General features: G+C 31.4%; 1 protein-coding gene across 1 annotated transcript; it reads left to right on the top strand.

Moving 5' to 3' along the window:
- Positions 1–8,318: 8,318 nt before the first annotated feature.
- Positions 8,319–24,792, top strand: LOC134228802 (calcitonin gene-related peptide type 1 receptor-like). The gene is made up of 11 exons (XM_062710495.1): positions 8,319–8,476; positions 16,424–16,889; positions 19,303–19,379; positions 19,693–19,784; positions 19,888–20,041; positions 20,285–20,496; positions 21,444–21,510; positions 21,616–21,698; positions 22,583–22,718; positions 23,275–23,316; positions 23,547–24,792. Exons 1-11 carry the CDS (start codon positions 8,441–8,443, stop codon positions 23,784–23,786), a joined length of 1,605 nt encoding a protein of 534 aa, XP_062566479.1. The 5' UTR covers positions 8,319–8,440; the 3' UTR covers positions 23,787–24,792.
- Positions 24,793–25,036: the final 244 nt, after the last annotated feature.

The following is a 25,036-nucleotide window of genomic DNA, read 5'->3' as shown; positions in this document are numbered from 1 at the left end:
GATGTTTTACTGACTCTAGACGAGCCAATTAACTCCTAAATTCTATGATAAACGAGATGACTTCAGCTTTTCCATCGTCAACTTCCCTTATTATGTAAAAGTAATTACTGATGATGTTAATATTCCAATCGGTCCGTGAAACACTTAACAATTCAAATTTCTAAAATGATTTTAATTTGAGTTTTAGAATGTTGATATATTAGTTCAAATTTCTTACTTTCAAAAACTCAAACTGATTTGGTATATTGAAATTTCCTGGAATTTCCAAGAATCCGTGTTTTATGCTTTCCGAACATATTTGCTCTAGTTATAGATTTTTTTTTAGATCTATCACTATTTTTCATCTTCAAATCTTACATTCGTTTTTATACACATAGTAAAAAAATGCACGTTTAAATGTTTTAGTGTAGAACAAGGCGTTCGACAATGGGGTTCATTATTAGGCTTCTTGAATTTTGTTCTTATAAATTAGCTTCTAAATGATCTACACAATATTATTAAAATATGTATATTATAAATACCATTATTTCAAACTCATCCTTTGCAGATAACATAGCTTTTTTTAAGTTAGACCACTGCAATTCTTCAGATGTTACTTATTGTTGCCGATTAGTACTCATGTAAATCGCGCCTAACTTTAAGTTCATGAAAATCAGAGAGATTTAGATAATATATAAAAGAATATTTAATGACTACGCTTTGCATGTCGGTGACAATTTCATACCAATCTTGAAAAATTACATCCATCTTGGTAAACAACAGTCATTAAACCTCCAGTCTCTTCCGAAAACTATCCGTTCCTGCGACAAAGAAAGGCAACACTTTTTTTCGATTAAAGCAAGTAAGTACAAAATTCGTCGCTCTATATATACGATAGAAGAATAATTACTTTCAGTGTTATTCGGTTGCGAGTCACAGGACAATTTGAAAACAAAAAGCGATAATTTTTTGAATAGGTTTCAGCATGATATTGTAAAAGAAAAACAAAACTTCCAAAATATATCTTTTTCCAAATTTCATACAATCTACAGTAAGTAACAAGCATACGAGGGCTGTTCAATAAATAATGTCCTCGGTGCTCGAAAAGAAGCAAAAGACGCTTTTCAATGATTTAGTCTTCATGATTTTACTCATAAATCTCTTTCAATTAAAACACATGTCCGTAACATCTTTTATCCAATTTCTGATTGTTTTTAGAACTCATTTTTGGGTAAGACCCTTAGTATACTGGAAAATGGCAGATACCTATGATTTCCTGGACTTGTTTCTTCCTTCTGAAAGGTGTTTTTTTTCAAATTTGGAAATAGAAACAAGTCAAAAGATCAAAGATCTGGCGAATATTGTTAATGTGAAAAACATTAACCTTCTGTTTATCCCGAAAACCCCTTTACTCTTCAAGGCGTGCGGGTTTGGACGCTGTCATGAAGAAATTTAATATAGTGGATTCCTGATTCTGGGTCCTACCTCCAATAAAACTTTTGAATTTTTTGCAAAAAATTGCTTTCTAGACTCCTCCAGACATTAAACCGTCTCCCCGAGTACGAATTTGAACAACAATACCACTAATATTCAAGAAAATTGCATATAAATCCGTCTTTGTGCTCTTGCATATCTTTGCTCTTTTCAGACTTTCGCTGTTTTCATCAAGTACATCTTATGGTAAATTTTGTTTTGAGGGTTATAAGCAATAGATTCATGTTCCGTTATCTGTTTGAATATCAAACAAATGTGGATAACTACAATTACTGATACTTTAAAATAATTGTTAAGACATTCGTACACGCTGTCGTTTTCACTCATATTTCAAAATATAGAATGACCTTTGAGTACTAAGCTTTTTTGCCGTCAAACGTTTCTTAAAAACAGAGTAAACTACTCCCGATATGATGTCTACCAAATTTGCTATGTGTCTTAAAGTCAATCATACATCATCAAATATTATTTGTTGAAATTTGGCAAACAGTACATAAGTTGTTATGTTGGCAAGGACGGTACCCATTTTTGATGCCCATTATATAATTTTGTATAATTGAAATCCACCTGCTCATTTGTCTATAAAACAGGCATTGGTTGCTGTAAATGTCACAAATTTCAGTGAATATTTCTTTGGGATTTTTAACAAGTTTTACAGCAGCTTTAATGAATGCTTTTATTTTCACTCTAGTTAACTGACACTTTACCATTGATTTATAATGCAGTGTCTCGAATAGCCCTTGTTTCCCAGCTTCTCACGATGAAACTATGTGATGAAAAGTGGTCACATAAACTGTTACAAATTCATTAAAGATTCAATAATGAATGACAGTCAAGCTTAAAATCATATGATATCTGTATTGTATCTCTCTCTCTTGAACAGCTCCTCTATATACGGCTTTTAATTTATTTCAAAATTTAGTACCAATAAGTATAATGATACCAAACTGTGTATTGAAACACAAAAAAAATTATTTAGAAAGCTGGTACCAGTATAGCTCACGCGCAATTAAGTTTTAATTTGTAAATGTATTTAGTGAATAGTGATACAAAGTGCAGTACCTATTGAGATAAGTACCTACTAAATATACTTTTAATATTTCATACTAGTTGAATGGCTAGATGTAGTATTCTTCCTTGTAATTGGACAACGTTGTAGCTAGATAACCAAGGTGAGATAATTTACCGCTATCTGTGATCATCTAAGAAGTGACTGCTTTTGTACTTCTAGAGCTATTGGACATTTACTCTCCATAGCTCTGTTTTTGTTTTAGGCGTTGTGCTCACTAGGATACTTCAAACACACCAAAAACGGGAGTAACGATTTTTTTAAAAAGCCTTTAAAGTTTGAATACAAAATCAAAGTACTGTTTCATGCTTTTAGTTTTTGTTTAAATCTTTATTTTTATTTTTTAAAATTTGGAACTTTTATTATTGAAGCCAAAATAAGGTTTTCTATTTGTCTTGTCGGTTTTGTTCACCAGTTTGTTGGAAATGAAATACATTACAACTGAAAGAACAGAAAAAGAAGTAATGCACTCTAGAGTCCAAAATTCAATACACAAACACTGTAATGACTATTCAATCACTATTGTGGGGTCTAAACACTTTCATAATATCAAATTGAAAAATTAGTTTTAAATCTGAAAAATAAGGGACCTATTGATGAGCCTTTGCTCTTGCAGATATCATATACCTTGGTGCATAAACATTTGTAAAATACAAGTATGCAAGTCTGTTGAGTGTTTTAAAAGGGAAAGAAATATTAATGTGCTCTCTCTCTCTCTCTCTCTCTCTCTCTCTCTCTCTCTCTCTCTCTCTCTCTCTCTCTCAAATACAATTTTCCTGCATCATTTCAATCTCACCAGACGATAAAATAATTATCTCTGGTATCGTTCGGAAAAGGCGGGAAGAATACAGAACAGATACAGACAGTCAGTGATTAAATAAATATGAACATTGTCCTATAAACGGTTGAATAATGCTAGTGATTGAAAAATATTGGACTGAGCGGCATTGTCTAAACCAATTTCGTTTTCTTCCGCTTGTACTCTGATTTTTTCTTTGAAAGTGTAAATAAACGCGATGAGTTTTAGATTTGTGCCGTTGAGATCGTTATTGTACAAAATGTCTGAAAAGGAAAGTTAGATTTAATCGAATCAATTTAAATATATGGAGCATCGACATTCTCTTCTTTCATGCGAATGTATTTTCGTTGATATATACATAGAAGATCTAGTGATACATGTATAGACAGTTAACATGAATTATATGAGGATAACGAACAGTATTCAAGCTCAAAATTCCATAAAACAATTCAAAATAGGAGCAGAGCAAACACGGACCTCCAGAAAATCAGAGGTGGAATCAGGTGCCATGGTGGAGTGAGCATCCCCAGCCGACCGGTCACATCAGCAGTGTGCTCCTTGACATGATCGGGAAGTAACGGGGAAAAATCCTTTCGTCAATTCAGTGTGTAAATAATTGACTAATTAAAATTGCATAATGTTCAGTAATTTTTTTTCCTTTCAAAATCATAACATGTCTAAATCAACTTTTCTAAGGATATTTTATGAAACATTGGAGCTAAATATAAGCACCAACGAGGTATACAAACAAATATATCAATTGGGAAGAAAATTTGCTCTGCTAGGTCCCCCTAAACGTCATTATTACATTACGACTGACCTTCTTTGGGGAAAAAACGTAAGTAATGAATGTTAGAAGGCATTTTTCCTGACAGAGACAGAATTGTATATTAGTCAATTTGAAGGGAAGAAAAATTTTCAGAAAGAAAAACTGATGAGTTCCGTCCGAGCGGAATTGGTGAGTCCATTATTCATTGAATTATGAACTATCAGGAGAGGACACAGCCAGTGTATTTTACTCTCTCCATGATAGACAAATCATTTTTAAGCACTGAGAGTTATGGTAGCTGCATCCGGTGCTCGACAGGTGTCGTTTGTTAAAACATAAGAAGAAAAACCATTTTTTAACTTTAATAATTTCGGCTTAACCCTTTCCTTTTATGTCAAACGAGTATAAAGTCAAAGATTCGGGAAGCTCGGGCCTGATGTGCTCATGGGAAACTGAAATATTAGAGTGAGGAATATTCTTCATTTCTTATATACGTTTATCAAAAAAAATAGTTTTAAGCATCATCATCTCGGTAATAATATGACATTTCTTTTATATTCGAGTTTAAACACGTATTTGACATTGAAAGTGACTTCAATTTGCTAATATATTAGATGATTTAAAAAAATAATTGTTCTAATATTTTTTTAATAAAAGTGCATAAGATGAAGAAGTACCTTATTTTACAATTTTGAATATCACATGTAAGGTGAAAGACTTAAATTGATTATTTGTTGCGTGTGTATGTGAAATTCTATGAATTACAAGGATACTAATGAACAATCCGATTTCATGGTATCTTTCGTGACCCTACACGTAAAGCCATTTTATTCACAATAACTCAGAACTTACGACAAAATATGACACTTTGTTCGGCCTGTTCCCACTTAAGACAGGGAAAAAAGAAGGAAAAATACTTTGGTTCGTGTAGCGAAATGAGATTTCTCCAACCAAGTGCATGGTGATTTACTGCTGTTTCTTCTTTTTTTCATTTTTAGTTCATTTCTGGAGAAATGAGCTTTATATTCATTAGTGAATGACGCTATGATATTGAAGTGGAACATTGTTTTTTAAAAAGAATCTATTAAGATATTTCAAATATTTTTTTGTAAGTAACGATCTACTAAATGAAAAGTAACCCTGCAGCTTTTTCAATCTTGAAAATTTATTTTATCGTGATGCTTGATTACCATGTTTTGGTTAAATTTTGTATTTTGGCAATCTTTTTGGAATTTTTATTGAAATATTTCAAACTTTCAACTTTTCGTTTTTATGTAGTAAGAAACGCCTTTGCATTAGGATTATGTCTCCCAAATGATTTGATACGTAAAAACATGCTCTGCATACCAACAATTTAAACAATTTAAAAAAGAAATACAAGGTATCAAATACATGTTGATGAAACTAGAATTATAGCAGTTTTGTTTAAAGTCACCATTTCTCAAGTTCTATGGTCGATACAATGACCTTGCCAGCAGCAACAATCTATCATTAAGTCAAATGCTGACTATCGTTATTCATGCTACATGTATTTGTTAGGACATGCTTTAAACATTGAATTATATACGGAGTTTTGCCTATCATGACAAGGATCACACAGCAGGTTTGAGCCGTCATAGGGGATGTTTACTCTACCATGGCACCCGATTATGTTTCTCCGAACTGTTCAATGTAAGAATGAATTTTGATTTTTTTTGTACAACCATTCCCCACAATAAAGTAAAGTACAGGCTATTTGACATCATAGACAGTTGCTCTTTCATTACAAAATGGATTCATAAATACTAGTATACTTTTCTTTTCATTGGTCATTTGCAAAATTATTTTGATAAATATCATTCTGATTGCACATACAAATTGATTTTAAAAATATATATGATTGGATTCCAGATTGACAATTATTCACAGGTCGACTTGATATATCCCATTGGGCTTAAAATTAAAGTCACTTAAATATTAGTGCATTCTAAGAATATACCTCTCGCCGTCCAATAATGATAATCAAGGAGTAAAATCAAGGATTAATATGTGCAGAAAAAAAAGTTAGGGGGAAAACAGAGTCTGGGCAATAAAATGAAGGAAATTAATTTGCTACAAAATAGGAAATCCAAGAAGAAGAAAATCGAGCTTTAACTACCTCAACTTTTACACTTCTCAATGGGTTACTTTCTTATTAATTGAAAAAGTACTGTAAATACATGTTAGCAAATTAAAATCCATTTCTCATTAAAAAAAAGAAATCTGAGCTGGGAATCTCTTCACTTAACGAGGTTGTTCGCCAAATGGCCACGCTTTTCATTTTATCAACCGATTAGAATTTTAGATAAAAACCTGCAGTTTTACTTTCCATGGTAATAATATCATCTTGCAATGCCTCTGTACCAATGTCAGATGCCCTTGATTAAAAAATGTTCCAAATCAAAAAATATTCCTTCATCACCTGAATACTGTCTATAATTCCTGCTAAGCTATACCACTGCCATTGAATAAATGCAAGAAAGAAAGAAAGAAAAGAGAGTTCACTCACTGCTTTGAAACCTCTCTCTTCTTTTGTCTACTTCATTATTAGCTTTTCTCTTGTCTACCTATATGATGGTTTCAGGATAACAACTATTGATGCCTGATCTCCAGTTGTGTAATTATCGGACTCCTCTAGCTTACTTTTAAACATTTAAGTTTTTCAGATATATGTAAGCCTCATACATTTTCATATGTAAATTATCAGACTGTTTTCGGCTCTAATGGGCCTCCAACTACCTGATAATTTTACATATAGAACAGTATTCGGAATATATCCCTTACTGAGTCCGACACAACTGTTCCATTTCCAAAACGAGACTAGCTAGTTAAGTTGAGGAAGCAAGTACGTATATAAAGAGTCTCATTTTTATTTTTATTCCCGATACAATGACCTTGTCAACAGAAAGAACCATTTTGTCAGTGTCTGTTGAAGGTATTTCAACCAGTTTCTAGAACTTTCTTGAGCTTTAGTAATGTTCCTTATTTCCATATCTCATCTATCTTTAAGTAACTATTTACAATAGGGTTACAACATTTGAGATCATCAGCCTCATTTAAGGTCATCATTTCGTAAATTCCATGGTCGAGGCAATGGCCTTGTCAACAAATACAACTTATCATTGAGTCAAATGCTGAATGACGGTTTTTCATACTGATTGTTATTCCATTTTTTACACACTGAATTGACGATGGACACAAAATCAGAAATTACTTTGACTGATTTCGCTTTTTCCCGATCATAACAAGGAGCACACGGAGGGTGTGACCGGTCAGCAGGTGATGCTCACCCCTCTATGGCACCTGATCCCATATGTTTCGGAGGTCCGTCTTTGCTCTGCTCCTATTTTGTATTATTTATTAGACTTTGAGCTTGAACACTGTTCTTTATCTCCATATATTACATTGATGGATCTTGGCATAGCATAATGGACCAATGCAGGGTGAATCTAGCCTATTTTTCCTGGATGAATGCATGCTCCGGTATTGTATTGTTTTATGGACCTTTGATCTTGAATACAGTTCGTTATTATCTCCATATGTTTCATAAAGCATTTTGTGTCGATCTTTTAAGAAAGAGTCATAAACCACTTGCAATTTAACTGACTTGGATGATGCCTTAAAGAATGCATATTACTAGACCCGTTTTTGATGCTGGATAAGACCCAGTTTTCAATTGTAAAACATATTCCCCAACACTATTAAATCCACCCAAAAGTGAACTCGGATTGATGTTGAAACAATATCACTTATTTAACTTTATTGAGTTTGGCAACACTTTCTGATACCATTCGCCTATTATGATTTTGCAATCCTCAAAGCGTATGATAAAAAAAAATCAAGATTATATGAGAATTCGGTTAATGAACTATCAACATTTAAATTTCTGAGGTTTAGTTCAAGAGTGATAGTCTTGTTTTTGATTTATAAAGAATATTTAATCATATTTAAAAAGAAATACAAACAAACCCCTTAAAAATTCAGCATACACAAGAAAAAAATCATATTAATAAGATAAAACGCTGTCCGGAATTTGTCGTATATTTTCAGATAAAATTGTAAGCAACAGAAGGCTGCAGTACTTATGCTCTAACTGTTATTTTTAAAGTTAAGTCTCAAAAGCAAGCCATACTGGAGATTACCAGATGCCAATCGGACAGATAGCACATTTACGGAAGAGTATTTCAGCACTATATTTAATGACAGAGTCGGGTCTAGTTATTTGACATGTCTCTCTTCTTTCCTCGAGGGTGAACATCGATCCCGACTCTAGAGCAGATGTCCTGAGTGTGTTAGAGCGACCATTGTAGTCATGTATTTACTCTGGATATGGACGTATCTTTTACAAGTAAGTGAAAATAATTACTTCACAAAGAGAAAAGAAGTTAATTTGTAAGTTTAATTTTTTTTAATCTATATACGTATTTATTATGTCATTTTTTTATTTGTGTAATATATAGTCTATTTGTTTAATAAAATACTTGACATACTTTTAAATGCAGAAAAACAGAGGTCGTTTCGTCTCTCTAACAAATAGTAAGAAGATGAGTGAAAAAATGTGAATAATTACGATATAAAATAGTTGACAACTGCTGCAAAAATGACTAACACTAGTCTTTTGATTACTCTGAAATCATAAAACTTTGTCACAGTACTTAGTTACCTGATTTTCAGGAATGTCTTTTACAAGAATTCGTGTAGCTAATATTCAAAAGTATAAAAATGCTTCATCAAGACGCAAATGCAGATTTAAAAAAGAACTGTAGATTTTGGCATTTTGCGAACATTTTCGAATGCAGACTTTTATTATTATTATTATCATTATTTATAAAGCGCACAATTTTACAAGTAAAATGCAATCAAAGGCACTGTACATGCATAAAAATTGATATGATTTTAAGAAAAATTAAATTACAAATAAATATAATGCCATAAAAGTATACCACTGTAGAAAAACAAAATAAAATAGCGAGAGTCAAAGTAATATTAAAAAGTTAATTGAATGCACTTTTTAAATAATATGCTTTTAAATATCTCTTAAAAACATTAAAATCACCGATGATTCTGAGGTTGGAAGGCACGTCATTCCATACGGTAGACCCTTATATATGATTTATTTTTAAAAAATAATAATAATAAGATTTTAGCATTTCTTGAAAATTTTTCCCTATCAACAAAAAGTTTAGTAAAAAAAAGGAGGGCGAAGAGAAGAGAGAAATAACAAGTTTATAAAGACTTAATAATTGTATTTAATTAGATTGAGAAGATCCTACCTTCTTCCTTATTAATTGAACTTTATCTTGCTACTTGGATCTTATTTTAAAAAGCACAGTAATTCAAACGAACTACGAAAAATAATAAAAATTTCATTTCCAGTGGCTGAAACCTGCATTTTTTTATAATGAAGTGAAATATAGTGTAACCATATATTACGTATTCTTCTGGATTTGTACGATACCAAAACAGCACAAGTAAAAAGGAAGATTACATGTACCATATACGACGAAGATGGTAGATAGATAACAAATGTTAAGATTGATATGGATTAAGCTCTTTATATAATTAATGAAAATCATGGAACTTTCAAAGATTTCAAAATATTTGTATTTAAGGATTTGCCGCAATAAAACTCAGGAAGCCTTAATGCGTTGGTAAAATAGAGTGAGAAACTAAGGGCAAAGTTCTCATTCAGATGACAGCAATATCGGTATTTATGATAGGGTGCTAGACAGAAGATTGTTTCTCTAAATAGACACTTACATTGGAATTAATTTGTTTATCTCCTGGGAAAATATTTTTTTCTATCATAGTCAATATTATAATCATTGTTCGAAATATTTTTGGCTAAGATGATGGGTTTCTTGACTTTATTTTATGACTTGGTTTGATTCTTAAATATGAATGCTACAAATCATGTGTGAAAAAAGTCTCAAAAATTATTATCTCCAGTTAATTGGATGCTAAAACCATGAACCAATTCTTTGTGAGATATTAAATTTGTTTCATCTATATTATTTGGAGAAAAACAAAAAAGTTATGTTTACACAAAATTTCCTTTTACGTAAGGATGAGTTGGATAATTCAGGTTAAAAAAAGAACATTTTTGATAAAATCGGATAATCATAAATAAGGTACAGAGACTCGCTAATGGATTAAAGTAAAGCAATAGATGACTAAGTAAAAACGTACCATAAATATCGAATGTTGAAGTAAAAATATGTCGTTCTTTAGAAATCCTTTGACAGAAAAACTGATTTAAGTTCTCATAAGTTAAAAATTGTGTATGCTAGGTAGATACCTCGTTGAATAAATAACTAATAATTTTATTGTGTTTTGTAGCATCGATGTTTACTACAATTTGCTTTGATGAAGCAACAATAACCAAAAACCAATTTCAAGTTTTTTTTTCATTTCTTTGCATTTAAACGAAACACGACATTAAAAAAAATAAGAAAAATAAAGTCATAAAAGAACAATGAAAAGTTTAGCAGGGAATAACTTATATGATTTTTTTTATGACAGATGACGCAACCAAACTTTTATCGAAATTCCTGAAAATAACTGCCTAATTTTTTTTTTAAATATCTCAATAATTTGATTTTATGTCACAAAAATTGTATAGATTATTAAGAATGGTAACAAAGATGTTGAATTTTGAACATCATAGAAAATTTTAAAAAATTCACAATTTTCAATATTTTAGACATTTATTAGTCACGTCATTTCAATTTAAAATAGGTCCAAATAATATATTGATCCATGCATCTATTTTTGTGTTAGTTATCATCTGTCCATAACTCATCCCATTTAAGTTAAATATGACAATGCTTTAGGATGATACTCCATTTAGTCATGTATCACAGAGTAAACCTAACATATTCCTTATTACTTGTTTTCCTACCAATCCTTTTTTTTTGCTGTCTAAATAGTTCGTGCTATGCAATATATGCACGACTTGATATTCATTTATGTATGGAAAAATTATTTTACTGAAAGACAGGAATGGTATATACTTTGGGCCGTAAAAAGTGGACTTTGCATCACCATTGATTAACAAACTGGGCTGAATGCTTGTTAATGACTAATTATGACAAAATAGAATGTAAAATGTGTTCAAAAATGACAGTTCATCATTAGAATATTTCCTATGATTAGGATAAAGACAAAGCGCACACCATTAGATGATAACAAGCAAATTCATAGAATGTTGTTCCCCGCTTTCAGTACGCGTCTTTGTGGGTGCGATGCCATCATTTTATAGCATACTTTGTCATATATGAACGCCTTATTATTTATCATTCAAAAATTATCAACAAATCTATTTTTTGGAAAATTAGGTCAAATGTGAAAGTCAATGTCAAGGGTCAAAAATCATAGCATGTACCATGCTCGGACACTTCTTGTCATAGATAATGCACATGTTTAATGTGAAATACCTTCTTCTCACTCAAAAGTTATAAGAAAAAAATAATTTTTTGAAAACTAGGTCAAACTCCAAAGTCAAGGTCACAGAGTAAAAAATCTTTGCATATTGGGAAAGCTTTAATCACATGTAATGCCCTCTCTCTTCTCGTTCAAAAGTTTTAACCAATGTTAAAATTTTTTTGACAGTTGGACAGACTGAAAGACTAATGATATTAAATGCTCCCTCGCCATCGCAAAAGCAGGGGACAAAACAATGAAGGAACAACAAAAAAATATCGGCATCTTGTTGAAACAGAGCCATTGCCTATATAGGCAGTCTAAAGAGGAAATTTTATGTTAGTGAGCAGACAAATGGCCTATTCTAGTCTTACAGGAGAGAGTAAATGTTATTACTAATGTTGACTCTGGGGAGTTAACGTTGATATCACCTATAATTGCAGCTTTCAGTAATGCTCTGTGTTCTTTGACAAGAGCTGTATAAACAATCATCCTCCTGATCGAAATGATTTTTCGTTTAATGCCGTTTCACTTTCGGATTAAATTTAATGTCTGTCATGTAAAGCTAAATTCAATGAAAATTCCTGGATTATTGAATAATATTGTAAATGTGTGTCCTTTTTACGTATTTATTTTGATTGATTGATTGAATAATTAGCTCTTAAAGTATAGAGGGATCTTTATCTTGTAAACGCTGTCATGATGCGGTGCCTCTGTTTTATTCGAAAGACCTGAGCTTGAGATAAAAGACACTACAGAGTCTGAAACATCTGTTTCATTCTTGGATATTTTTCTTGAAAAAGACGTTAATGGTAATCTTAGACGGCCAAGATCTATGATAAACGTGATGACTTTAACTTTACAATCCTCAGGTTCCCTTACTTATACAGCAATATACCTTCATAACCTGCATACAGAGTTTATACATGTATGTCACCGTTTGTTCGATACACAAGAGCATGCTCTACGTATGAACATTTTTTGAAACTATGCAAATTATTGACAAAAAAATGATGAAACAAGAATATCTGCAGTCTCTTTTAAAGTCCTAATCTTGTTAGTTCTATGGTCGATACAATGATCTTGTCAGCAAATATAATTTATCATTGACTCAAATACTGACTGACGCTGTTCATACTTATTGTTAGTCCATTGTTTATACACTGAATTGACGACGGATTGTTTCGTTTATTTCCCTATCATGACAAGGAGCACACAGCCGGTGTGATGGGTGGGCAGGGAAATCTCACTCCTCCATGGCACCTGATTCCACCTATAATGTTTTGGACGTCTGTGTTTGCTCTGTTACTATTTTGAATTGTTTTATGGACTTTGATCTTGAATATTGTTTGTTATTTCTATATATTTCACCTACAACTTTCACTTCCAAGTATCCAGCGACTGTCGAATGAACACGTGCTCCATATCTATTTTCGCCTTTGCTTATTTTCCGTCGTGATTTGAACCAACTACCTTCCGGTTTCGATGAGAGTATCTAGCGACTGATGTACAGTGGCGATTTTATTTCTGTATTTTATTAAAAGTAAATCTTTGCAAATAAATAAATGATTTTAACACTCATAACTCAAAAAGTGTGGTGAATAATTGTGATACAAGAAAAATTTTTTAATTAAAACAAAATGCAAAACCCGTGTGAATATAACATAGCAAAAAATATTCATATTGCAAGAGGATTACAGTTTCCAGTTGATCAAAAATGAAATTTTTGCATTTCTTACATCTGATTAATTAAATAAATGAATTATTTTGAGTTCACAGACTGACATGTTATGCCTCTGAGCCATTTTCTGTTGCGTCCTACCTTTAATTTGCACCATCAGATTGAATTCTTGTTTTAATTTATTGATTGCATGTATACATTCTTTTTTTAGTTTCAATGAGGTTCTCTCCTTCAGTTTAAAATGTAAATAAGTATATGGTTTTCTCTTCAAGAATTTCAAACCGTTCACAGCAGCCCAGTTGGTAGAGCGCTCGCTCCGTAATCAGGAGGCAACTGAGTTACAACTGCCGCATGATAAAAATCCCTTACTGCTCACTGGCTCTGGTTGACGAGTAAAGGTTAAAATTTGAAGCCCTTCACCGGTAAATGGTTTCGTCTGTACATGTGTGAAAAGCCTCAAATAGGACGTAAAAAAACATACAATAAATCAATCAAGAATTTAAAAAAGTACTGTCCTAATTCAAACACGTGAGAGGTACTTTAAGATATAAAATAATGTTGCAAGGACGATAAAGCATAGCCATTCCCTAATGATATTGATAGATGAGTCAAAATACTTATTCAATTTATCTATCTTGTGTACACTAGGTAAAATAAGGTAATATAATTAAGGTTTTAAATTTTACAGAAAGAATTTAATGTAGAGTTTCATTTAAAAACAAGAAGATTCGACTTTGGTCATTCCCGGTACTGTTAAAGCAGCACAATGCTTCAGCTGTAAGCCATTGGATTCGTCTAGTACAGTAACAAGAGCAAACAAATTGATTAATATCACTGTCAAAGGCAAATGTTACATTGGAAAGAGTTAAATTGAAATTGATTAGCATGTCCATGATAATGCAGAACGCTAATCGAGAAACATAAATCGTGTATAAACCTACCTCAAGAACGATAGTTTTTACAAGTAAAAACATATGTTAAATTATACAAGATTGTGCCTATACGTTAAGTATTAAAAACACTTTTAAGGACAGATGATACAAACAAACTTTTGTCAAAAATTTTGAAAATAACAACTTCGGTCATGTTTTAATGAATAAAAGGAATAGGTTTCCCCGCATAGTTTTTAAATTTTTATTCAAACTTGCACAAAAATGGAATTTGAAGTGAAAAATATTTGTATAGAATGATAAGGATGGTTTCAGGAGGGTAGAATGTGAACGTCACAGAAGGTTTACAATTTCTTTATAAATTTATTATTTGCATCATTTGCAGTGAAATTATTTTTAAAAAATATATACCAATCCAGGCATCCAATCTTTTGTTTGTATCATCTGTCCTTAAGACTGTATCTCTTTCTTTTATCAATTACTTAAGATACCAAACTGTTTATGACTGTCTTTATGTTTTTATGTTCTTTTTCTACTCTAATATCATCGGAGATATGTTTATAAACCTACATCCGGAACTATAGTCTTTTTCAAGTAAAAATATATGATAAGTACAAGAATGTGCTTTTAAGTATTTAAAACACTTTTGGAACTACATTTTTATTTTATGATTTACGTAAAATACCAAAACTGCTTGTGACTGTTTTTGCATTTTTATGCGCCCGAATCGATAGATTCGGGGCGTATATTGTTTTTGTCCTGTCTGTCTGTTTGTCTGTTTAGCTGTTTGTCTGTTTAGCTGTTTGTCTGTTTGTCTGTCTGTTGTCAACTTTAACCTTCGCGATAATTTTTGAACCGTGAGAGATACAGACTACATATTTCGTATGCCTACTCCACTAATTAAGCTCTTTTAAATGATACCAAGGTCATTGACCTTTCGACCTTGCATTTGGCCTATACGCTAAAAATAGGTTTTTCAAACTCTTGCCATTACTTTGGAACCATAGGAAATAGGGTCTTCATATTTAGTATGCCCACTCCACTAATTAGCTTCTTTCAAATGACACCAAGGTCAATGATCTTGTGACCATGACTGTGACCTAAATGCTAAAAATAGCTTCTTCGGACTTTGTTGCCGCCGGGCGCATAGTGTTTCACAAACACAACTTGTTTTATTTTGTTAATCTACTCTAATGTCAGTGAAGTTAAATACATTTAATTTGCGTTTCTGTTTTTGTCATCAGATAAATAATCGCCAGAAAATCCTAAAACACTGTAGTACCAAGCTGTGTCAGTATAATTAATAACTCATTTAAATTTAATACCCTCAATTTCGTGATACCAAATATCAATCTCTATAAATTCCATAATATACAACAGATTCGATCACATCATTCTGTTTTCATATTGGGATTTTTTTACGGACTATAGAAGGGCCAATTAAATTGTTTGACAAACAAATTGACTTTAGATTTTCTATAGGTAACTTTCTTTATTTATAATCCAATATTTCGCCCTTACTTGCATGAAGGATATGGAAATAACGAACAGTATACAATATCACAGTCCATAAAACAATACAGAATAGGAGCAGAACAAACACGGACCTCAAAAACATCAGAGGTGGGATCAGGTGCCATGGAGGAGTGAGCATCTATATGGGAAGAAAAAATATTATTGCTGTCCAAAGAGTGCCGCTGATATCAATTATGCACAAATACGAAGGTTGTCAAGTAAAATCGTGGACAAAACGTTCTTCTCGAAAATTATAATAGGCGCACTAAGCTGAAATTTTCAGCAAATTGGATTTTTTCATATTTAAATCTTATCTTATTTTTTCATATAAAATATGGACAATTATTTTAACATTACCTCTATATGTTTCATCTAATCTTTTAGTCAAAATTGTATCTTGACATATTCAAATCCAGCCAATTTTGAAATCGATAAAACAGGCATTTTGTTGTATGATAAAAAGCATTTTATACACTATATGCATCGTCGCTGGGTAATTTGAAAGCATAGAGAATTATGTTCGCCTGTCGTGTGATCAACGAGCATTATGAATATTTTATTTGTAAATCATTCTGTACATCTGACAATGTGTGTATACCATTCTTATTCTCCATTTAAAATTAAGAAATATAAATATTTCATAGTTAAAAAGGGAAATCACTTTTATAATACGCTAGTTTAGATGAAACATCTGTTTAATATTCTTTATAAGTTCATATGCATGTTGTGCTTAAATTTCTGTCATCTGTTTGAACGTACATGTACATGTATACTTATTTATTTACAGGTCTTACTTCAATGCTCTGCTGAAAAGGACCTACAGAACGCAGCTTGCAGATCCTACCTTGGTGTACACGATAGACTTGACCAATATCGCTTCAATTCATATTCGTCGTGTTTTATTTTCCTCTTTTATCAGTTAAATCCTAGAATTAATTCAAATTATACTGAAAGTCAACCAGTTGTTGACTTCATCTACAAAAGCCAGATAAAACAACTTGAATCATGGGATTATAAAAATGATACTGTGAAATCCAATGTGTGTTCATTTCTGTCACGTGACGAATGCCAGCGATGGATATTATGTTGTGAAGCAGCTGATAATTGTTGTGAATATCAATTAGCACTTCCGGTGAAAACAAATGACACATGTGGCAGGATATGGGACGGGTGGCTGTGTTGGGAAGAGGCTGAACCAGGGACAGTCCAGTATAGTTCCTGTCCTCTATTTGTACCCTACTTCATGCCATCACGTGAGTATAATAATAATATAATGATAATAATACTTTATTTAAAGAGGGTAACCCGATTAGTGCAATGTACTAGTCTTCCTCGGGGCCCTCTAAACACATTCACAATAATACAATTATAAAAACATTGTACAATATTATAATAAATAACACAATATGACGTACAAATCGGTTTTAGGACATGGAATTATATTTCTTTTAGTTGCTGCATGTTATCATAAAGTTTTCTACATTTTTACGAAATGTCTGTGCAGTTGGTGAAAAAAATATTAGCACACCTGTGTAGTTCCTGTCTTCCTTTCTCTACTTTATGCGCTCTAGTGAGTATCAGTCAGTACAGAATTTGCCTACTCTTTGTACCATCCTTTACGCCATCATATAAGATAAAGGACTGTTGAAATTTTGGAGTAAAATGTGTCTTCATAGAAGTAAATGCAACCCAAACTATTTTCCATTTAAAACGAATAATAATCTTGCTTGCTTGCTTTGCTTGTATACTTATTTTATAAAAATTTGAGAAAATATTTGGGAAAATTGGCCGTTATCAATCTGAAAAGTTCATCGAAGCAATTCAGATCAGTAATGAAGCAAACGCGTGTATGGATATTTTTAAACATTAGAGACCATTGAGTGAGCGATCCCTGTCAGCTGATCACAACTGTTACATGTTTCTTATCATGATGGAGCAAATCCAATGTAAATATTGACTTAACAATTTATATGATAAAAGTCATTTAGCATATATTTTCATTACGAATTATATTTGTTGAAAAAAGCATTGTATTGACCAGATAATTTGTGAAATGTTGAATTAAAACGAGACTTCTATTTTCCTTGTGTCATCAACTTGTTTGTCGATAGCATGTCATTTTGCGTAGCAACTGGGAAGCAAACTGTAAATGCAGTTGACAAGGGTATATTAATTGCTATATAAATAAGGAAAGTTAACGTTTATTACAACGTTAATGATAACGTTTGTTGTCTGCGATAAAAACAAAATCTGTATTTATGTTAAGGGATTTTTTAAGACACATTGGAAAAAATATGCCAAAAACAGTAATAAAGGCTTTCATTTCAAATGCTGGATGAAATCATTATTGAAATGTCATAATGCTAAACGTATTTGTTTCGAAAAATCTTACTTAATGCAGACATATTGACAAGGTATTTCAAAAGAAAGTCTTAATATAAAATTGACAGATATCTAAATTGTGTAATACTGTCTAAAACTTACCTCTTAGTGCCATTCAAACAACGTGCTTTCTTCAGATCCTAACCTAAATCGTTATGTAATTTCAAGACAAATGGAAATAATCAAATTAAGCTACTGATTTGAATCAGTTTAAAATCTAATTATTTTAATATTAAATCTTAATATATGACTTGTAACACACATTTCGATAAAGATTAATTAAATGCTAATCAAGATTTTTGAAATTTAAGGAATCAAAAATGAAATCCAAGCTGTTATTGATTGTGCGAGTATATTTTTCCTCTCTTTACAAGAAAGAGAAAAAAAAATTTACATTTACACAGAATGACTGTAAAGTTATCTTCGTTAGATGATTAACTTAATTCAAAACAAGTTTAATTGGATGTTTGATTTTTTTGTTTGGTTGTTATTTTTTAAGGTCCCTTGTTTTTCTTTTTTTAATGCCCCTTTCACTTGTATAATAAGAAGCCACCATGATCTGGCAGCCTGTTCTTAGCACACACAGCCTTTGAGCAGTGCAATGGATGATACTTGCTTATGCAATGAAATACAGGAACAATGCGCTATGGACGAAGCGCATTGAACTATTGGATGAAACGTTCTGAGTCATGTTTTGACCGCTCAGCTATATATATCTTTCCGCGACAAGTAACATGCTAAAATGAAGATTTTTAAATCTTCTGTAAAACACGATGCCGAATTTGTACATAATTATGATTTTAAATTGGAGTTAGCATAACACATGTATCAGTCGAACACGGCACCGCCCTTTGATTATATTTATGAATGGAAGTGAGATTTTTCTTTTCTACAAAATATTTGGACACACGTATCATTTGTTTTCTATCCTAGAAACTTTATCTGAAGTGCAGACCACGATGCTCCACATGATATATTTATGTACATTCTGTAGTAGAAAAATCGATTCTGTCATTGAGGAAAAGTGTACTGTTATGTCCGAAATTTACGTTAAATGTATAAATCACTCTTAAGCCATAGGCTACTTTGAATCAATGCAAGCTTTTTCCCCCCATTACAGATAATATTTATTAGACTCCGCGTCACATTGCTATGAAACTATGTTTAATTGGGTTTAAACGAGTATAATATAATTCTATAAAAAAATATTCATCACAAAATGTACAAAACTTGTTTTTTTTCCAAAAATATACATGTAGTTAATTTAAAAATTATATTATATAGGACAAGCAGTCAGAATTTGTGGTGATGATGGCAAATGGATACAGAAAACAGATTACAGCCCTTGTCTCAAGAAAGAGGTCAGTTCAATTGTTTGTTAAATTTGATACTATAGTGTTTTTTCAGATGCCACGTTGTCTTCATCAGAGAAAAAAAATCACAAGCCTTCTGTAATAAAAATTTATATATATATATATATATATATATATATATATATATATATATATATATATATATATATATATATATATATATATATATATATATTTTAAATTTCTTCAATTTTAGTTCGCTTTTTGGAAACTTTTGACAATATTATAATTTAAAGCCGGTCGGACAGATTTTTAAAATTTATTCTTGGAGGGAAATTTATTAATCTAGCTCTCTGTTTAGGAATTGGAGAGGACAATATTTACTGGCCTTGGTTGTAGTGTCACAAGCATTGTGTTTCTTCTTCCATCCATTATCATATTCCTGAAATACAAGTAAGACTATCTGAAGTAGACCATGCATCAAAGTATTATAATCATAAATATAGTTTGGGTTCAAAAACATGTATAAAATTAAAATAGTCATGTTCCTTTGCAGGACACTGCGAAATCAACACAGAATACGTCTTCACATTAATCTGTTTCTGTCACTGATGCTAAAAGAAGTAATGGGAATCATGTGGGATATTTTAGTTACTTATAATAAGGTTACAAGTACGGAAGTCTCCGATGCTACGTTGATTAAAAATGGGGTAATTAGTTTTGAACTTGTACAACTTTTAAAGACATGATTGCTTTCATATAACATTTGATTTCGGATGTTCTGTGTAATTCATAACATCGATCAATTTGATAAATTATTTTTGAAAAAAAGTTACTTCAACATATAAACAATAAATGTACAAAAAAATCTTATTGTTTTGATCTATATAAAGACATTTTAAAAATGGCAACAACTTGAATGGACTGTAAATATAATTTCATTTTCTCTCCAGGTAGGATGTAAGTTTCTGTCTTTTATGAAGATTTACTTTAAGTGCTGTGGGTACACCTGGATGTTCTGTGAGGGTTTCTACCTACACCGACTGATGTCCAATGCTTTCTCTCCTCCCCGCTCATTGCTACCCATCTATATACTGGGGTGGAGCGTCCCCCTCGTGTCTTCCTCTTTATACGGAATTTTACGTGGAATCTACAACAATGAAAGGTAAAAATATTAATTATTTATACCAGGTATGGCAATCGAATACAGGATAACTTGGTGGCTAGTTGTTACATGTAGCTGATACTAGGGCCTCATAGGTTTTACAAAACCCAATTTCTTTTCATTAGGCAACAGAAAATTGAGAAAACCATGAAACAAAAATCTGAAATATCCGATCCATACATACATGTATTTCATTTAGCCATTTCACCATAATCACATGAAAAGAACAAACTGTTGCTTGATTTGCAATGTTTGTTCCATAATATAAATTGCTTACTGCAATGGAAAGACAAAATAAGGTAAACCTTATAATAAGTCCACAATACTCAATAATAATTATATACAAATATAGCTCTTTCATGTGGTCGATGACTGGATATATATCGACTTCACAGCAAAGCATATCGACCATGTATGGTCAAAGTGGGAATTAGCTGATCAGAAGAATGAACTGAAAAAGACTTCGACTGGTTTGAATGACACATGCAAGAGAATCAAGTTTATTATAGCATGTTACAGAAATTCCCATCTAGTATTAGAAAGCTCGATTTGTTTTTTGTTTGTTTGTTTTTGTTTATAGTTAGAAAGGTCTGGTTTAAGCCCATTAGTATGCTTTGAAACGTGATATCAAAATACGCGATGATAAAACTTTCACAATTATTCTTACTTATACTAGTATTCAATTAAGCTTTCAAATATATAGAAAAGGCTACCTTTTATTGTATATTGCAAGTTATGAGATTTCTCTATTAAACTTTAAGAATATAACTTTTTAATCTGTACATATTATTTTCAACCAAATATCTGGTCACAAGTTACCATTCCTCAATCATGGTTCATATGTATTACTACTTACGGTTCTGATCTAAAAATTTGTTTTCTAATCATTTCAAGTACTTCAAATACACCGGTCTCTCCTTATTTTTCTCTTTTCCTACATGCAACAGCTGTTGGGCATATGGATATAATAATTTTGAGTGGATATTCGACGCACCAAATGTAGTTTTCCTAGTGGTAAATATTTTTATTCATAATTGTATCACATTACAATGAATCCAAGCAAAAGATTTATACAATATAAGGAATAAATAATGCTTACCTTAATTTTCCTTCTTTTAGCTTAATTTGGTTTTCCTGACAAATATTCTGCGAATTCTCCTGACACAACTACAAGCACATCCAAATGAGCCAGGGAACTTCAGGTTAGTTTAAACATGATCACTGCGTCACTATAGACTTAACACTTTTTATCAAAACTTTGCATATCTGCAAATCACTTTTTACAATGAAATGTATAGAGATATTGAACAGTATTCAAGCTCAGATGTCCATAAAACAAAAATAGGAATAGAGTAAACAAGGACTTCTGAAACATCAGATGTGGGATCAGATACCATGGAGCAGTGAGCATTAATAGATAATAGATCATCACGATTTATATAAAATTGGTGTTTGTTTTTTTTTTAAAGAAAATTGTTATTTTGAGAATTTATGAGGTTAAAGTCTTTATGTTTATTATGTAAAATGTGTGGTATAGATTGCCATAGTTTTGAATTGCTTTGACTAAAGAAGTTCCTGTATATCAACAATCGTTCATGAAGACATATAATTGTTCATGTAGATGTACTTGTATGACTTGTACATATAGATGCACATGTATCAGTTTTTCATGTAGATGTTTTACTTATTTCTGTAGATATTTACTTTTTCTTGCAGATGCTTAATTTGTTCATACAGAGGATTTACTTGCTCATACAGAAATTAAGTGTATTACATTTGATGTATCAATTGTTCATATAGATGTTTTGTTCAGATAGATAAATAACTTGTTTTTGTGAATGCATCAGTTATTCAAATTGATTTTTCTTTGTTTTTTAAACTTGTCTCTATAGACATTTTACTTGATAATGTAGGTATTTGAATTGTTTTTTGTCAAAATGAATCGATGCTTCAATTGTAATTTGATGAATTACTTGTTCCTCAGGAACATCCACTTCTTTCTAGATATTCAGTTAACATCGAGTTCTTTCGAAGAAAAAAAGAAATACTTAACAAAAATAACACGAATTTATATTTCTCTTTACAGAAAAGCGGTAAAAGCCACGTTTATCTTGATTCCTTTATTTGGGATACAATTATTTGTCACCATATATCGTATCCCTATCAGCGAGGAAGGGGGGCTAGAGTATGAACGAGTCACCGTAGTAATCAACCATACACAGGTGGATATCTAGAAAAAATTGATATTGAACAGGGCAAAAATAAAACATATATTTATAGTAAAGAAAAGAAACATTCACATTTAAGAGGCCAACAGGCTGCACTCCTAAAAGATAAAACAGATATTTATGGTAAAGAGAAGAAGAAAAGCCGACAGACCGCAATCCTTATCTTACCTCACGTACCCTTTATTATAATGAATCTATATGTTAAGGAAATTTGATTCCACAATGCCTTCTAACTTTTATTATTCTTAATGAATTTTGAAGCTTGATACAGACAGTAAACGTCTCTAGCTCAATGAGAGGGAAAACATCTAAATCAAAATTGCTCATAAATTACTTTGCTTTAATTCTTTACACTGTGCTTATATTTTAATCTTAATGAATATATATGTTTGATATTTGGCATAATTTATATTTACATGCAATACAAAGTGCAGTGGGTATATGAAATTAAGCCTTTCATTAAATGTTTCTATATTACATCTTAGATATATTACATTCTATTTTACATGTATATTTCTTACTTATGAACTTTTCTTAATCTTTTTTCAAGGGCTTTTTTGTGGCAATGGTGTTTTGTTTCCTAAATACAGAGGTAAATTTTTTGATTTCCATTAAATAATGCTAACTCCTTATACCCCCCTATATAGATATATAATTATGTACAATATCAAATTGTAAGGTAACAAAAATATTAATGAGGAAAAGAATTTGCTCTTCAACTATGATCGGAAACGCTTTTTGAAATGAATTATATTGAATAATTAATCATCTGTAATTCATGTAATTAATGTGATGATCTGTAATTGATGAAATTCCTTACAGGTTATATCAAACCTGAGAAGAAGTTGTCGACATCAAATAAGAGACAGGTCACTCTCGTCCTCAAAGCGTCTGAACCACACCATTCATCAAACACTCTCTGTACGATCTGAATATGACGTCACTAGAGATCATCACCAATCAAAAAACTCATTATTGGAGACAGGACAGGAAACCGAAGAGATTGAGTTAAAAGAAACATCTTTATTGAATGGTCATCGAGAAAATAAATCATTAGAATGAATATACTTCTTTTATCATAAATAGTTTAATTTTATGATTAGGTCCTCTATGACAGGTCTGATTAACTTGGTACATGTATAACTTTACATTTTAAGAACCATTACTATATCATGAACCTATAAAGGGCCATGAAGAATGACAATTCCTTTTGAAGGTTGCCATGGTATAATACCTCAATTATTCACCTAATGGGATCGTACAGTTTTAATATTTGCTTTAATCTGTAAGCTGAATACCAACAAAAATGAAGAACATCCAAAAAATAGAAATTGTAATTTCTATAATTGTAATTTCTTAAGAAAATAGATAGTAGAAATTTTAAATTTATTTTTGCTTTCATAAATATCTCATTGCAAAATTTAAATTTTAAAAAAGAGAATTGTTTGATAGCATATCTTCTCATAAAGTGTGACCGGTCGACAGGGGATGCTTACTCCTCCTTGGCACCTGATCCCAGAGGTCCGTGTTTTATGCTCTCTCAACATTGGTGTATTGTTTAAGATCGATCACGCTTCATTATCTTCATTACATTACAGGAAGGGAGCATTTATGCATTGTCTTTATATTTTGCTTTTCAAAATGTTTTTGAATTTGTCCGTCGTTTTAAAAATGCTGAACTTTGCTTTTTTGCTCAAATTTCCTTTTTTTAGATAGAAGAACACCTTATTTGCAGATATTCGTGAAGAAAAGGGGAGAAAATAGTTAATGGTGTAACATTGCGAAGGCAAATAGAATTAATTTAAAAATATAAAAAGGCTTAAATTAGTTACAGATCTGTATAATTATGAAAAAAGAGCTTTACCAAATCATTTTTCTATTGAGTTACCTTTATTTTAATGCATGTGCCTTTTTATCTGCGTAACTAGCAAATATTATATTTCTTTATTGTACATTTTTCTATAAAGTGCAATAATGGACACTTGCATCTGATGTTCATTCGAATTCAATTTTTCTTAACAAATTGATTGAACTGGGCTAGAAATATATTTTTTGGCTTTAATAATTAAGCTTGGATATCTGTATACGTTTGTCTTCTTAAATTCTTTTAAAGAATAAATGTGTACCTATGTGAAAATCCATGGTTTATAATTTCGGATAAAAAAATAACTTTTTCAGATTTTTTTGATCTGCTTTTAGACTTCAAAGCTATTAGCAGAGCGTTTTTGGTCTGTCGTAATCAGCTCCCCACATCTGAGAACTGACAGACGTGTTTTGTGTTTTTGTTCTGTAAAAAGATCACTTCTCTCCCT

The sequence above is a fragment of the Saccostrea cucullata genome, unplaced genomic scaffold, assembly GCF_032062105.1.
Source record: "Saccostrea cucullata isolate Sc308-1 unplaced genomic scaffold, CSIRO_AGI_Scuc_v1 ctg566, whole genome shotgun sequence".
In the NCBI taxonomy this organism is placed as follows: Eukaryota; Metazoa; Mollusca; class Bivalvia; order Ostreida; family Ostreidae; genus Saccostrea; species Saccostrea cuccullata.
This window is presented reverse-complemented; position numbering and strand designations above follow the sequence as displayed.

Excerpts from the sequence above, each read along its gene's own strand:
- LOC134228802 (XM_062710495.1), top strand. The coding sequence starts at position 8,441 with ATGTATTTACTCTGGATATGGACGTATCTTTTACAA. Across the intron at positions 16,890-19,302 it reads ACCCTACTTCATGCCATCAC|GACAAGCAGTCAGAATTTGT; the intron begins GTGAGTATAATA and ends TATATTATATAG. Across the intron at positions 20,497-21,443 it reads GGAATCTACAACAATGAAAG|CTGTTGGGCATATGGATATA; the intron begins GTAAAAATATTA and ends TACATGCAACAG.